This window comes from Oncorhynchus kisutch, linkage group LG18 (genome assembly GCF_002021735.2).
Source record: "Oncorhynchus kisutch isolate 150728-3 linkage group LG18, Okis_V2, whole genome shotgun sequence".
Lineage (NCBI taxonomy): Eukaryota > Metazoa > Chordata > Actinopteri > Salmoniformes > Salmonidae > Oncorhynchus > Oncorhynchus kisutch.
Genome location: NC_034191.2, coordinates 58990783 through 59005391, shown reverse-complemented (window position 1 = coordinate 59005391; position 14609 = coordinate 58990783). Strand labels below are relative to the sequence as shown.

At 40.2% G+C, this 14609-nt stretch overlaps 1 protein-coding gene across 3 annotated transcripts; it reads right to left on the bottom strand.

Annotated features, from left to right (window-relative positions):
* Positions 1-428: 428 nt before the first annotated feature.
* LOC109908711 (cAMP-responsive element modulator) lies at positions 429-14442 on the bottom strand. Of its 3 annotated transcripts, none has more exons than XM_031796389.1 (7): positions 13957-14442; positions 13431-13506; positions 13182-13282; positions 12971-13095; positions 9936-10124; positions 3491-3647; positions 429-1759 (listed from the first exon to the last, which is right to left on the bottom strand). In XM_031796389.1, exons 2-7 carry the CDS (start codon positions 13494-13496, stop codon positions 1615-1617), a joined length of 783 nt encoding a protein of 260 aa, XP_031652249.1. In that variant the 5' UTR covers positions 13497-13506; positions 13957-14442; the 3' UTR covers positions 429-1614. The 3 variants fall into 3 exon arrangements, with proteins under 3 accessions (XP_031652249.1, XP_031652248.1, XP_020362951.1); XM_031796388.1 differs by having other exon boundaries at positions 429-1355; XM_020507362.2 differs by lacking the exons at positions 9936-10124; positions 12971-13095; positions 13182-13282; positions 13431-13506; positions 13957-14442 and adding an exon at positions 4882-6118.
* Positions 14443-14609: the final 167 nt, after the last annotated feature.

The following is a 14609-nucleotide window of genomic DNA, read 5'->3' as shown; positions in this document are numbered from 1 at the left end:
GTAGAAACATCTCAAGGATGATCAATGGAAACAGGATACACCTGAGCTCAACTTCGAGTCTCATAGCAAAGGGTCTGAATACTTATGCAAATAAGGTGTTTCTGTTTTTTATTTATTTACTAAAATTTCTAAAAACCCATTTTCGCTTTGTCATTATGGGGTATTGTGTGTAGAATACCGAGGACATTTTATTTTTATCAATTTTAGAATAAGGCTGTAACGTAACAACATTTGGAATATTCTAGGGGTCTGAATACTTTCTGAATGCACTGTATATTTATCAAATGTAATTAATCAAATGTATATTCATAGCTGGAGATTTGGTACAGGCAGGCATATTATGATGCATCTTTTGTAAGTAAGCAAATGTTTTCATTCATTGTAAAGTACCATTGTAAAGTACCTCAGTTAAGTAAAATACAGAGAGATCACACCAAAAATTTGATTTTTAATGCTGTGGAAAACATTTGATTTGAGAATCAAATTGATATCAAAGCATTATAAGGTGTTTTTCACTTACAAAACAATATACTTGAATTTGAACAATAGTGCAGATTAGAGAAATACATTCAAGAAGGGTCATGGGTTAACTTAGCTGAATTGCTTTAGACAAACTTTTAACAACATTACAAACAAATGAACAAAAGCTTGGCAGGTTTGTGCTTTGTGACATCAGGGTAAATATTAATTTACATTCAACCAATAAAACATCTCTTTACGAAGATTAAATACAGAAATGTAAAACAAAAAAGCACTGTGCATGAAGCATATAAGATTTCTAACAATAAAAAACAACTAAATAAATAGTAATGAAATAGTACAATAAACTTTTTATTTGTATTTTTTATCCCTCTTATAGAACAGTAATATGCTGGTTAGTTTCTTTGTAAAATGTCATTTAAGATAGAGCTCTCTATGCAAGCCCTAGTCTCTACAAAATAATGCCTATACATTGCTATATGTGCAGGCCTGAGACTCCACATGTCATTCAAGATAAACTTCTGGGAGCATTTTGTCTGATAAATCTTCAAATAACAGATCTTCGATGAGAATATTTAAAACAATTTAAAAGCGAATGCCATACAACCATATGGCATATTTGATTGAAAATAAACACATTACTGTGCAATGTTATGTACAGTAGCTGGTTATGATAGGCATAAATAACATGTCTCTACAGGGTGTGTATGTACAGTATGCTGTACTGTTACTGACTCGACTTAATTCCATACATTTCCTTAAAGTAGTTTAGCTCATCCATGAGCTTCTTGTTCTGGGCCTCCAGCATGGTGAGGCGAGTCTCCAGACAGCGAATATACTCTCTCTTCCTCCGCCGGCACTCTTTGGCTGCCTGCCTGCAACAAGGAAAAGCAACAGGGGCACCTCATAATACTCGCGCCACAACTGGCCAGATACTGTAAAATGTTGTATGACGACAGTACGGAACATATCTTCTAAACAAGTGGATCGGGAAAAGAGGTGTTGTTTTTTTATATTTTGGTGTGTGAGAGCAGATGCTGGACATCGAGTCAAAGCGGATTCTCCAGGATACCCTTACAGTTATCTGTAAACTGTTACTGCGGCGCACACCCTCAAGCCATTAGCAGTCTGTGGTCATTCAACTTTGTGGCAATAGATGTCTTTAAGCGCTTTTAGTTCCTCAATGAGAGTCCTGTTTTGATTTTCGAGCACAGCCACCCGATTCTCAAGACATTTTACATATTCCTTCTTCTTTCGGCGACACTCGCGGGCAGCCTCCCTGGAAGCAACAACACACAGCCTCCGTAAAAAGACTGGTAGCTACAGACAAAGATACCAAGGCCATACGTCCATAACAAGAAAGGCTTACATCCAGAATTTTAACAATCACTCACAGTAAGTTTCAGTCAAGACTGATAATGGTAACGAACTTAAGCAATAACACCACCACAGAGTGACTAATTAGGCATTTGACAAAAATCAACATGCAGGAGACTACATTTGCCTGTGCAAAATCGTGACATAATACTACATGCAATTGCAGTGTAAATGTCAACAGAAAAGATAGTCTTTAGTGACAAACATTCAGGTGAAAGCACAAAAATGCACAAGCATGTCCGTGTGTGTTCTGAGGCAAATGGTGGCACTCAAAAAAGGCAGTATACAGCACATGCATGTTAATTAGTAGCATTTATGAATGAAAAAATCTAGTTATTAGCATTTTTATGATTATCTGTTCCATCATGATTAGCCAACATTCTCATGCAGGAATCGATCACAAGGCTGTTTAGTACCCACATGAAAAAAATACTATAGTGTATACCATGGCAAGAATACTATAGTATTCACTGTAGTGTTTTTGGACTGTAGTATACTATAGTATTTATTGTAGTGTTTTTGTGGACTGTAGTATTTAATGTATTTTTGGGGGACTGTAGTATAGTGTAGTATTCACTGTAGTGTTTTTGGACTGTAGTATACTATAGTATTTTTGTGGACTGTAGTATTTTTGTGGACGGTAGTATTTCATGTATTTTGGGGGGACTGTAGTATAGTGTAGTATTTATTGTAGTGTTTTTGTGGACTGTAGTATTTCATGTATTTTGGGGGGACTGTAGTATAGTGTAGTATTTACTGTAGTGTTTTTGTGGACTGTAGTATTTCATGTATTTTGGGGGGACTGTAGTATAGTGTAGTATTTACTGTAGTGTTTTTGTGGACTGTAGTATTTCATGTATTTTGGGGGGACTGTAGTATAGTGTAGTATTTACTGTAGTGTTTTTGTGGACTGTAGTATTTCATGTATTTTGGAGGGACTGTAGTATAGTGTAGTATTTACTGTAGTGTTTTTGTGGACTGTAGTATTTCATGTATTTTGGGGGGACTGTAGTATAGTGTAGTATTTACTGTAGTGTTTTTGTGGACTGTAGTATTTCATGTATTTTGGGGGGACTGTAGTATAGTGTAGTGTTTTTGCAGACTCTAGCATACTGTAGTATTTACTGTAGTGTTTTTGCAGACTCTAGCATACTGTAGCATTTACTTTAGTGTTTTTGTTTTATTATTTTTTACAAAAACGTGTGGGACTTTCTCCTTGAGGAAACCTACTGGAGAAATACTAAAAGGGTAAATGCTCCATTACCTGTAGGTATGTAACCATAGGGAACACAATACTTGGCACGGGTGGCACAAATTAGAATATGGGGGAGGGGAATTGGCAGTGTACATGCAATTTAAATACTGTAGTTTAAAAAAGGTCTTGTTTTTGTGGACTGTAGTGTTTTTGCTGACATTCCTATATTATTTACTACAGTGTTTTTTGTGTGGATAATACCATATTATTTACTATAGTATTCTACAGTATACTACAAAAATCTATACTAAGTACGACACATGATCGAGGGATACTAGTGTGTGGTATAGTATTCTACAGTATACTACATACTTCTATAGTAAGTACTGTAGTATTCTATAGTAAACTGTAGTATTTTTTTATGTGGGTGTAGACTACCTATTCTTCATGAGGCGGAGTTGTCTCTTGCGTGTGGTCTCGTCAGTCACGTGTGGGGGGCTGTGCAGGGAGCCTGGGGAGCCAGCCATCACAACGCCCTGGGGCAGGCTGGAGGTGGGAGTGCAGATCTGGTAGCCTGACATGTCACCAGTGGAAGCTGACAGAAACACAGTAATGGGGAACACTTCTTAGAGCACTACCATTTGTATTAGCTGCTAACTTGCTGAACAGAAGGCATCCACCACCTTAAAAGCATAGAAAGGTAGGTTGTCTAATTAATTCACAGTGACTAAAAGGTATGGAAGAATACGTCGGTGGGATTACGCAATAAGGTTCTGATGTCATCCGATTCCTATGGGTGTGAGTGGTGACGTGAGAGAGGAAAAGATCGCTACACAGACAGGCTCTACAGAGAGCTGAACAAAATAAAATGCCTAGGAATTGTACTATTTGAATTTCAATTCAACATGATAGTTTCAATTTGTGCATAATTCCATCCAAAATCAGTCAGAGAACAAAGAACATTGTTTTGTAGAAGCAAACCATTTGATGAAGCACTGAGAGTGTTATTCCCATCTCTATGTACAGTAGCCTACTTCTCCTTAAATAAACCTTCTCTGTGCCATGGGAGCTGCCTGCATATCATTGCATATGGTGATTAATTTGGTAACGCAAAAGGAACGGCCTGTAATCACAGCATGACTGGGACTGACGTCAATGTCCATCTTATTTGCCGGTTAGCATTTACATTTCCCTGCTGGGGTCCTGTTCCAGGAAAACAAGTGACGTCAGCCACTGTGTGTGTGTGTGTGCTTTGAGTGGGCAGAGCATCGAAGCATTTCACAGAGAGGGAGAGAAGAGAGGGGAGGGGGGGATGGACAGACAGAGCGCACAGGCAAACACTGAACATTTTCCAATCGTATTCAGCGTGTTGCAATCTGCTTTTTATTTCACAAGACTGATATTTCCCAGGATGTTTCGCAGTTTTCTAAAAGTCAAACCAAGACATTCAAGGATACTCATGTTAAATGACATGTCAATTGTAATGTACTTGCTTTGAGAAGAAAATAAATCCTAAGCAATACAACAACTGTGTCATATCTTAAAAACCTCAGCTCTCTGGATATCAACACATTTTCAATACCTTTATTACGTCATGGTGAGTTCAATACCTTTATAGAACATTTTCTTTCTATTTTATTAGCTAATGTCTGTAGACAACTGTGATATTATCATACAATAACAATCTTCTACAGTTAATCATGAATCCAAAAAGCAGAGGCTACGCAGGCTGTACAGTATTAGTGTCGCACAAAGGCAGAAGAGTTCCTCTACAGTTACCATTTTCTCTTCCAACTTTCTCATGAAGCAAAAGATTAAAGTTAACATACCTGACTCAGTCTCATCCCCAGCAACAGCCATATCTGTTCTTAAGAGGTCCAATAGAAACCCTTTATCCTAGCTCTCTAACAGAAATGTCTCCAAAACCACCAGCTATGTGTGCAATCACAATTAAGGGCATTGACATCACTATGACATCATTTGCCTCCTGATGTCAATGATGACATGCATTGCTCTGAGTCCTCCCCCTACACTGGTATGTACCCCGTATAGATTTTTTTCTTCTTTTTTTTTTTGGTCCGACAAAAGGTTTGAGTTGCTTCTCGAATGTCTTCATATTACCATGTTTTTCAAGATTATTTGTACAGCTTTTTAAAACTTTAGATAGTGTATTATATAACTCACATTCAATACCCAAACATAAACTGACAAAAACACATGACATCACTCTACTTAACACTACTTAAATACTTAATAAACTGCTGTAAACATAATTTCTGTACAATGTGATTTCTATGTAATGCTCAAATTCTGACATTCCAGTTGAGTGACTTTTCTCACTTAATTTGAAGTGTCCAAGCTTTAATAATTTAATACATTTTAAAAGCGCTTTTCATTATACAGAATCATCTCTAAGTGCATAAAATCAAGATTTTTTTAACCAAATAGAAAAAGAAATGGACACAACTAGACAGGGCAACTGACACAAAGAACCCAGCTGACACTATAAGAGACAAGGACACCAAGGAGAGCAGCTATCAACAGAAAGCCTTCCTAAAAGAGAAAGGTCTTTAGGCCCGTTTTAAAAGGAGCCCAGAGTCTGTTGTGCTTTCAGGTGGTCCGGGAGTACATTCCAGAGGTTTGGGGCGGTCGAGCAGAATGCCCGATCCCCCAAGGAGCGGAACTTGGTCCTGGGGGGTGTGGGAGACCAGAATATTGCTTGACCTGAGGGTGCGGGTGGGGTTATGGAGGGAGAAAAGTTATTTGAGATAAAAAGGGGCACTGCCATGAGTACACTGGAAAGACAGCAAGAGGGTTTTGAATTCAATCCGGGAATGAGACAGGGAGCCAGTGCAGAGATTCCAGGATGATGGTGATGTGACGGTGTTTCTGCACTCTCATCAAGATCCTGGCAGCGCTGTTCTGGATATATTGGCGCTTCTGGAGACTCTTGCCAGGGATCCTGATGAAGAGTACTTTGCAATAGTACAGCCTTGATGACTAATTTAAAGGTCCAGTGCAGTCAATAACATGATTTTCCTGAGTTTTATATATATTTCCACACAATGAGGTTGGAATAATACTGTGAAAATTATGATAATGCCCTTTTTGGAGCGGCAGGTAGCCTCATGGTTAGAGTGTTGAGCCGTTAACCGAAAGGTCGTTGGATCAAATCCCCGAGCTGACAAGGTAAAAAAATCTGTCGTTCTGCCCCTGAACAAGGCAGTTAACATACTGTTCCCCGGAAGGCCGTCATTGTAAAATAAGAATTTGTTCTTCACTGACTTGCCTAGTTAAATAAAGGTTAAATTTCAAAAATTAAATAAAATTTGTGTAAGGGCTGTTTGAAAAGACTGCCTGAAATTTCTGCCTGTTTTGGTAAGATGGCACTTTGGCCTTCCATGTTGACATCACCATACGGAAAATGAGTCATTATGAAAGAGTTCCAAACCACTGACAATAACAGCTAATTTTCAGTTTTCCCTGAGGACGGGCTAGTGTTCCATGTGTTTGATGCCATTCCATTTAATCTGTTCCAGCCATCCTCCCCCCAGCAGCATCCACTGGACCCCACCCAGACAGTCCTAGCACAATTCTTGCTTGAGAAGCCATTTCAATTCTTGCTAAGGTTTATAATTTTTTTTAAATCGTTGATAATCACAGCAAGGTAATTAATTGCTAGAAATGATTTGACATAGAGATAGAAAACATCTGCATTGGACCTTCAACAACAGCTGGTTAGTGTTTTCCCTGGAATGTTTTTGCAGTATGGGCAAGGGTTGTAGAGGCCTACAATTCTTTGGGATTGCACGGCTGTGATTTGGGTTGAACGATTGTGAGAGGGTCAGTTCCGGGGGCAAAAAAGTATTTAGTCAGCCACTAATTGTGCAAGTTCTCCCACTTAAAAATATGAGAGGCCTGTAATTTTCATCATAGGTACACAAACTATGACAGACAAAATTAGAAAAAAAATCCAGAAAATCACATTGTAGGATTTTTAATGAATTTATTTGCAAATTATGGTGGAAAATAAGTATTTGGTCACATACAAACAAGCAAGATTTCTGGCTCTCACAGACCTTCTTTAAGAGGCTCCTCTGTCCTCCACTCGTTACCTGTATTAATGGCACCTGTTTGAACTTGTTATCAGTATAAAAGACACCTGTCCACAACCTCAAACAGTCAACTCCGAACTCCACTATGGCCAAGACCAAAGAGCTGTCAAAGGACACCAGAAACAAAATTGTAGACCTGCACCAGGCTGGGAAGACTGAATCTGCAATAGGTAAGCAGCTTGGTTTGAAGAAATCAACTGTGGGAGCAATTATTAGGAAATGGAAGACATACAAGACCACTGATAATCTCCCTCGATCTGGGGCTCCATGCAAGATCTCACCCCGTGAGGTCAAAATGATCACAAGAACAGTGAGCAATAATCCCAGAACCACACAGGGGGACCTAGTGAATGACCTGCAGAGAGCTGGGACCAAAGTAACAAAGCCTACCATCAGTAACACACTACACTTCCAGGGACTCAAATCCTGCAGTGCCAGACGTGCCCCCCTGCTTAAGCCAGTACATGTCCAGGCCCGTCTGAAGTTTGCTAGAGCATTTGGATGATCCAGAAGAAGATTGGGAGAATGTCATATGGTCAGATGAAACCAAAATATAACTTTTTGGTAAAAACTCAACTTGTCGTTTTTGGAGGACAAAGAATGCTGAGTTGCATCCAAAGAACACCATACCTACTGTGAAGCATGGGGGTGGAAACATCATGCTTTGGGGCTGTTTTTCTGCAAAGGGAACAGAACGACTGATCCGTGTAAAGGAAAGAATGAATGGGGACATGTATCGTGAGATTTTGAGTGAAAACCTCCTTCCATCAGCAAGGGCATTGAAGATGAAACTTTCAGCATGACAATGATCCCAAACACACCGCCCGGGCAACGAAGGAGTGGCTTCGTAAGAAGCATTTCAAGGTCCTGGAGTGGCCTAGCCAGTCTCCAGATCTCAACCCCATAGAAAATCTTTGGAGCGAGTTGAAAGTCCGTGTTGCCCAGCAACAGCCCCAAAACATCACTGCTCTAGAGAAAATCTGCATGGAGGAATGGGCCAAAATACCAGCAACCCTGTGTGAAAACCTTGTGAAGACTTACAGAAAACGTTTGACCTCTGTCATTGCCAACAAAGGGTATATAACAAAGTATTGAGATAAACTTTTGTTATTGACCAAATACTTATTTTCCACCATCATTTGCAAATAAATTCATAAAAAATCCTACAATGTGATTTTCTAGATTTTTTTTCTTCTCATTTTGCCTGTCATAGTTTAAGTGTACCTATGATGAAAATTACAGGCCTCTGTCATCTTTTTAAGTGGGAGAACTTGCACAATTGGTGGCTGACTAAATACTTTTTTGCCCCACTGTATGCTACCAGCTTATACGAAGTCACTTCTTCTAAACCTGAAAAAGGGACAACTTCTAAATGTTATGCAGCGAAACCAGCCAAATACACTTAGTGTACAAAACATTAAGAACACCTGCTCTTTCCATGACAGACTGACCAGGTGAAAGCTATAATCCCTAGGTGTCACTTGTTAAATCCACTTCAATCAGTGTAGATGAAGGGGAGACAGGTTAAATAATATTTTTTAAGCCTTGAGACATGGATTGTGTATGTATGTTATTCAAAGGATGAATGGGCAAGACAAAATATGTAAGTGCCTTTGAAAGGAGTATGGTGGTAGGGGCCAGCTGCACCGGTTTGCGTCAAGCAATGCTACACTGCTGGGTTTTAAACGCTCAACAGTTTCCCATGTTGATCGAAGGTGATGCACCACCCAAAGGACATCCAGCCAACTTGACAACTATGGGAAGCATTGGAGTCAACATGGGCCAGCATTCCTGTGGAACGCTTTTGACACCTTGTAGAGTCTGAGGGCCAAATGGTTGGGGTGCAACTCAATATTAGGAAGGTGTTCTTAATGATTTGTACACTCAGTGTATAACCAAATCAAACTTTAGTAACCACATTATGAGCCTGTTACAATACATCAACCATGACGAATTTCACGAATATCCACTTTGTTAGATTTGTTGAATGTTGGCCAATCCAGTGTCCTTCTATCCCCCACGGTCTGCGTTCCATTGACCTCTTTAACGGCACCTACGCAGTCAATCCACAGCCTTAGACAAGTTGTAAATGAAACAAGTACTGATATTGTATCATACAACAGATCGCTCAGCTTACCAAGAAAACAAAAATGTATACATTTATGGTCTGTTGACATATATTTGAGGCTATTTATACAGGAAATTGGTATTACAACCCATATAAAATGTATTTATGATTATATGACAATATTTTAAAGTTGACAAAAAATATTTATAAAACACAATTTCTGATATCACCCTTTGTTATATTTTTCTTGCATAAGTAAAAATCAAGATTATGCCTCTAGTGCCATTCATTCCAATTATATAGACTGGTTTGGATTTCTCCATGACCAATATGGCTGCCATTTCACCCCATTCTGGATCTTCGAAGGTTTATGACATAGCCCTTCTAGTAATTTAATAGGATTCTTTTTATCATTTTTATAAGCTGACCAACTAAATAGGTCAACTATTGTACTATGGGGTTGTCTGATTTTGCTGTTGATTACTCGTATTGTTGGTTGAGAAAATAAAATGTGGACAACAATTTGAGATATCGTTGTAGGCAAAATTCGCATAACCAATGGTACTGGGGCTCATCCCCACCTGTCTCTCGTTTGGATCATAGGTGCCGTTCTCAACCCAGGCCCAATTTAACCCCTGCTAATAAGCCAATCTAATCCAATTGATGGCAGACCTTGATGGTGAGGGTCTAGAGCATTTACCTTTTACCATTCCCTTGTTGCCTTGCATATAGAACTGCTGAGTGCCATCTCCTGACTGTTGGGAATACTGGACGATGGCTGCAGCAGACTGTGAGTTTCCAGAGTTGGACATGGTCAGAGGCTGCAAGGCCTGTAGTCCCCTAGGTAGAGCACTGGTCAGCTGGATGGCACCATCCTGAGTAAAAGCAACTGAGGACAACAAACGAATAGGGGTTAAATTGACCCAGGGCCTGCATTTACCCCATAGGTAATGATTGGCCCAATGAGGTAAATACAGATCGGCAACTTACTGCTGCAGCTTATTTATTCATAGCCAGTGACTACGCTGCATCAGTTGGGCTACTAAAGGTGATCATGCTTATTGCTAAATAGCACACCTCCCTGATAATATGGACCAATATGTTATTGTGTATCTTTGTCCACAACGGTTGTTGCGCAAACTCTAATATTAAGGAAGTCTCTAGGTTCTGGTCGCCCAAGTTAGAATACCTCATGATAAACTGTAGACCACACTATTTACCAAGAGTTTTCATCTATATTTTTCATAGCTGTCTATTTACCACCACCTCTACTCTACATACGAGACGCATACAAAGCTCTCCCTCGCCCTCCATTTGAAAAATCTGACCATAACTCCATCCTCTTAATTCCTGTTTACAAGAAAAAAATCAAACATGAAGTACCAGCGATGCAATCAATAGGTAAGTCTTCCGATGAAGTTACAGGACTGTTTCACTAGCACAGGTTGGAATTTGTTCCGTGATTCATCCGATGGCATTGAGGATTTTCCGCATCAGTCACTGGCTTCATTAATAAAGCCCAGTTTCCACTGGCACTTAAAAGGAGGGCCAATTAGGGCCAAATTCCAGCTGGGTCGAGGAAAACCCGGGCCAGCGCAGCCCAGTTTCACAACTGGTGCCAGCTCAAATGGAATTCGGGCTGGTGACACCATTTCTATTGAACCACGAAGCTGATCACTGCTGAATGCTGACAAAGTTTAGCTAGCTCATCTGGGCTTGTTGCTGTTAGTTAGCACATGGACAAACAGTACTGCAGTAGTCAGACATGACACAAATTACCAACATAGCTGGATCCATTAATTTTTGCACTACACAATATAATTGTATGAGAACAGTCAGCCCTCGAATGCTAGCTACCTAACGTTAGCATGCAAATCAAAGTTGAAACAAGCTAGTTAGCTAACGTGAGCTAGCAGGAATTTTAGCTGGCCAGGTCATATTAAAAGCTAGGTAGCTACATCATACTGTATTAAACCTGTCATTTGGTTTGCTTGGTTAACTAGCTAGTTAATAGCCAATGCCATGGCAAGCAATATAGAAATTAAGCTAGCTAGCTAGCCTGTTGTGCTAGCGACAACGCTAACCTTTTACCGACTTCAACGTGCCAATGGAAACACCTACGTGAGAATGCTGTTCATTGACTACAGCTCAGCACTCAACACGATAGTGCACTCCAAGCTCATCAATAAGCTAAGCACCCTGGGATTAAACACCTCCCTCTGCAATTGGATACTGGACTTTGAAGGTCAACTGCAGGTGGTGATTATAGGCAACAACACATCCACTACGCTGCCCCTCAACATGGGGGGCCCTCAGGGGTGTGTGCTTAGCCCCCTCCCTGTACTCCCTGTTCACCCACGACTACATGGCCGCACACAACTCCAACATCATCATTAAGTTTGCTGACGACATGACGGTGGTAGGACTGATCACCGATGACGATGAGACAGCCTACAGGGAGGAGGTCAGAGACCTGCCAGTGTGGTGCCAGGACAACAACCTCTCCCTTAACGTCAGCTGATTGTGGACTACAGGAAACAGAGGGCCGAGTTCGCCCCCATTCACATCGACAGGGCTATAGTTGAGACGGTCGGTCGAGAGCTTCAAGTTCTTCAGTTTCCATATCACTAAAGACCTATTATGATCCAAACGGTACTGGACCACCAAGTCTGGGACCAAAAGGCTCCTGAACAGCTTCTACCTCAATGCCATAAGACTGCTGAACAGTTCATTAAACAACTACCCGGATTTTCTGCTTTTCACCCCCTTCCTACATGTACTTCAATCAATCACCTAATCAAACCTACATGTACATACAGTATTACCTTAATCATTCGGGGTGGCAGGTAGCCTAGTGGTTAGAGTGTTGGACTTGTAATGGAAAGGTTGCAAGATCGGATCCTGAGCTGCCCCTGAACAAGGCAGTTAACCCACTGTTCCTATGCAGTCATTGAAAATAAGAATTTGTTCTTAATGGACTTGCCTAGTTAAATAAAAAAGGTACAAAAATATCAAATGTATCACCCCAACTACCTCATACACTGTTCTGGTACTCCTTGTATATAGCCTCTTTATTGTGTTACTATTTTATTTGTATCCATTTGTTCATTTTCTTATTTTTAACTGCATTGTTGGGAATGTGCTCGTCATAAGTAAGCATTTCACGGTAAAGTCTACACTTGTTTTATTTGGTGCATGTGACATTTCATTTGATATGGACCAATATGTTGCTGGGCTTAATTATGGAGGGGGAAATTATATTTGTCAGCATATTATAATTGTTTCATTCATTTTAGAGTAGAATGTCATTATAGAAAGTCACCAGAACTTTTACATTTACATTTTTTTGGGGCCTCATGACCTTTGCCACCACTGATAAATATATCCAGGGGGAAAAAATTAAACAATCATTGATTTGTTTTGTTGTTAAAGCTTGGAAACTTCAAATTAAGTGAAAATGTTATGCCTACGTGTTTAAAAATGAAAAGGTACTCGACAGGAATATCATCATTTGAGCATTATACAGACATCCCATGCGATTTGGTTATGCAGAAATGGTGTAAACAGCTGCCAATTACATCAGTTCATTAATTAAGAGCGTGTAGTATGCGGTCTTGTCCTTTCACATAACCAAATCAACTATGGATTATCAGAGACTGAGATGTGTCAAATACATCTGGATTTTTAAATAAACATATTTATTTTGAAACACATGTCCCTTCCAGTGAGACTTACTGAACTGGCCATGGTTTGTCTGATAAATAGAGGCTGGCATGCCGGGCCCTGGTGGGACACTGCAAGGTGCTACCTCTTCTTTTATCTCTTCAACTTTTGGACCTGCTGGATCTGAAGACACTTTTCTGGGGAGAAAAACACATTTGCAAAGATGACTGTGAAATAAATGTATTGCAGCTCTATTATTCTACACTTTAATTTAAAGTAATACCTGTATGCCTGTCTTCTGGAGGGAAGCTCTCTCCTGTTGTGTGCATTAGAAACATCTTCATTTGAGTTTCTGTCCTCTGATTTTGCTCTCCTTGTTGCTACCTGGGATATGAAATCTCCCATTAACAGTTGATCTGGCTGGCTTATATGCAAGGAAACAGCATCACAGTCATCTGGAGACTATGCTTAGGGATGATGGACATCTGCAGATCATAGCACTTTGAGGAAGGTCCATCTCCATTTTAAATACCTGTGCTAGTGATGATAGCGAACCACCGCTGCCCTGCTCCTGCATTTGACAGGCATTGCTTGCCATGATAATCGTCCTATAAAGAACAAAAAGGTGGGAAAATGAATGATTGGCTAATTCACGTTAGTCGTCATACACTACCTCTGCCAATTGCTAACGTTACTGTGTTGGAACAAAACCCTGCACTGTGCTACTGCACATCCTGACTGTGGGTCACCAACGCCAGAACACTGTGTGCCTAAGCGTAACTACATTACAAACTCTTGTCTTGACCGTGACTGGGTGCTAGCAAGGTTCACAATAGTCAACCATATTGTTTCCACTTTCAAGCTATCCTGTCCGTTTGCATGATCAAGGTGGTGGTGGCAGCTAAAGCTAGCAACCTAACGTTACAGTTAGGCCACTGGATGTTACATTATTAGATTGGTACAGTCGCTAGCTAAGTAACAAGCTGAATAAGCAGTCGTTAGCTACTTACTAACTTAGCTAGCCGGGTAGTATCGTTTTTTTCCTCTCGCTAACTTACCACTGATTAACGTTAAATCACTGATTACGCCTCGAATGGATGGTCTGAGAACCAACGCACACGTAACACCACGTCAGCTCCGATGCAGCTGAAATCTGCGAAGAACTCAATGGCGTCCAAACCAAATTCGAAAAGTACTGCGAATATAAATGACTTTAGCTGGCTGTGAACTGAGTCTAGGTGCGTTGTTGGCTAATGTGTGGCTAAATACCTCAAAATTAAGATCAACAAATATCGCTATCGATTAGAGTTCAATGGACATTTTAACCGTATTTATTTAAAAATCATAATAGATCGTACGCTCGCGATGCGTATAATTTAAAGTGTTTTTGATTGGACAGAGCTAACTTTCTTCTTGGAACGTTGAACTGCTGCCGCCAAATCCCCACCCCAGTCAAAGTGCACACCCGATCTACCCTGTAACACCCATTCACATGGTCCAGATCTTGAGATTTGTCTGATCCGGAAGGCTCATCGCCATTCAGGTCTGTGTTACTTTGTCCATAGCTACTGTAGCTAAGCCTACTACTTGTAGCAGAGTATCGATCGAATAAAAGTGAGTAGCGAGCGACATCTGGTGGTTTTAGGTCAGTGAATCGACCCCTTTGGCTACAGACAGACTTCCCACCAACACAACACTACCAAATATTTGT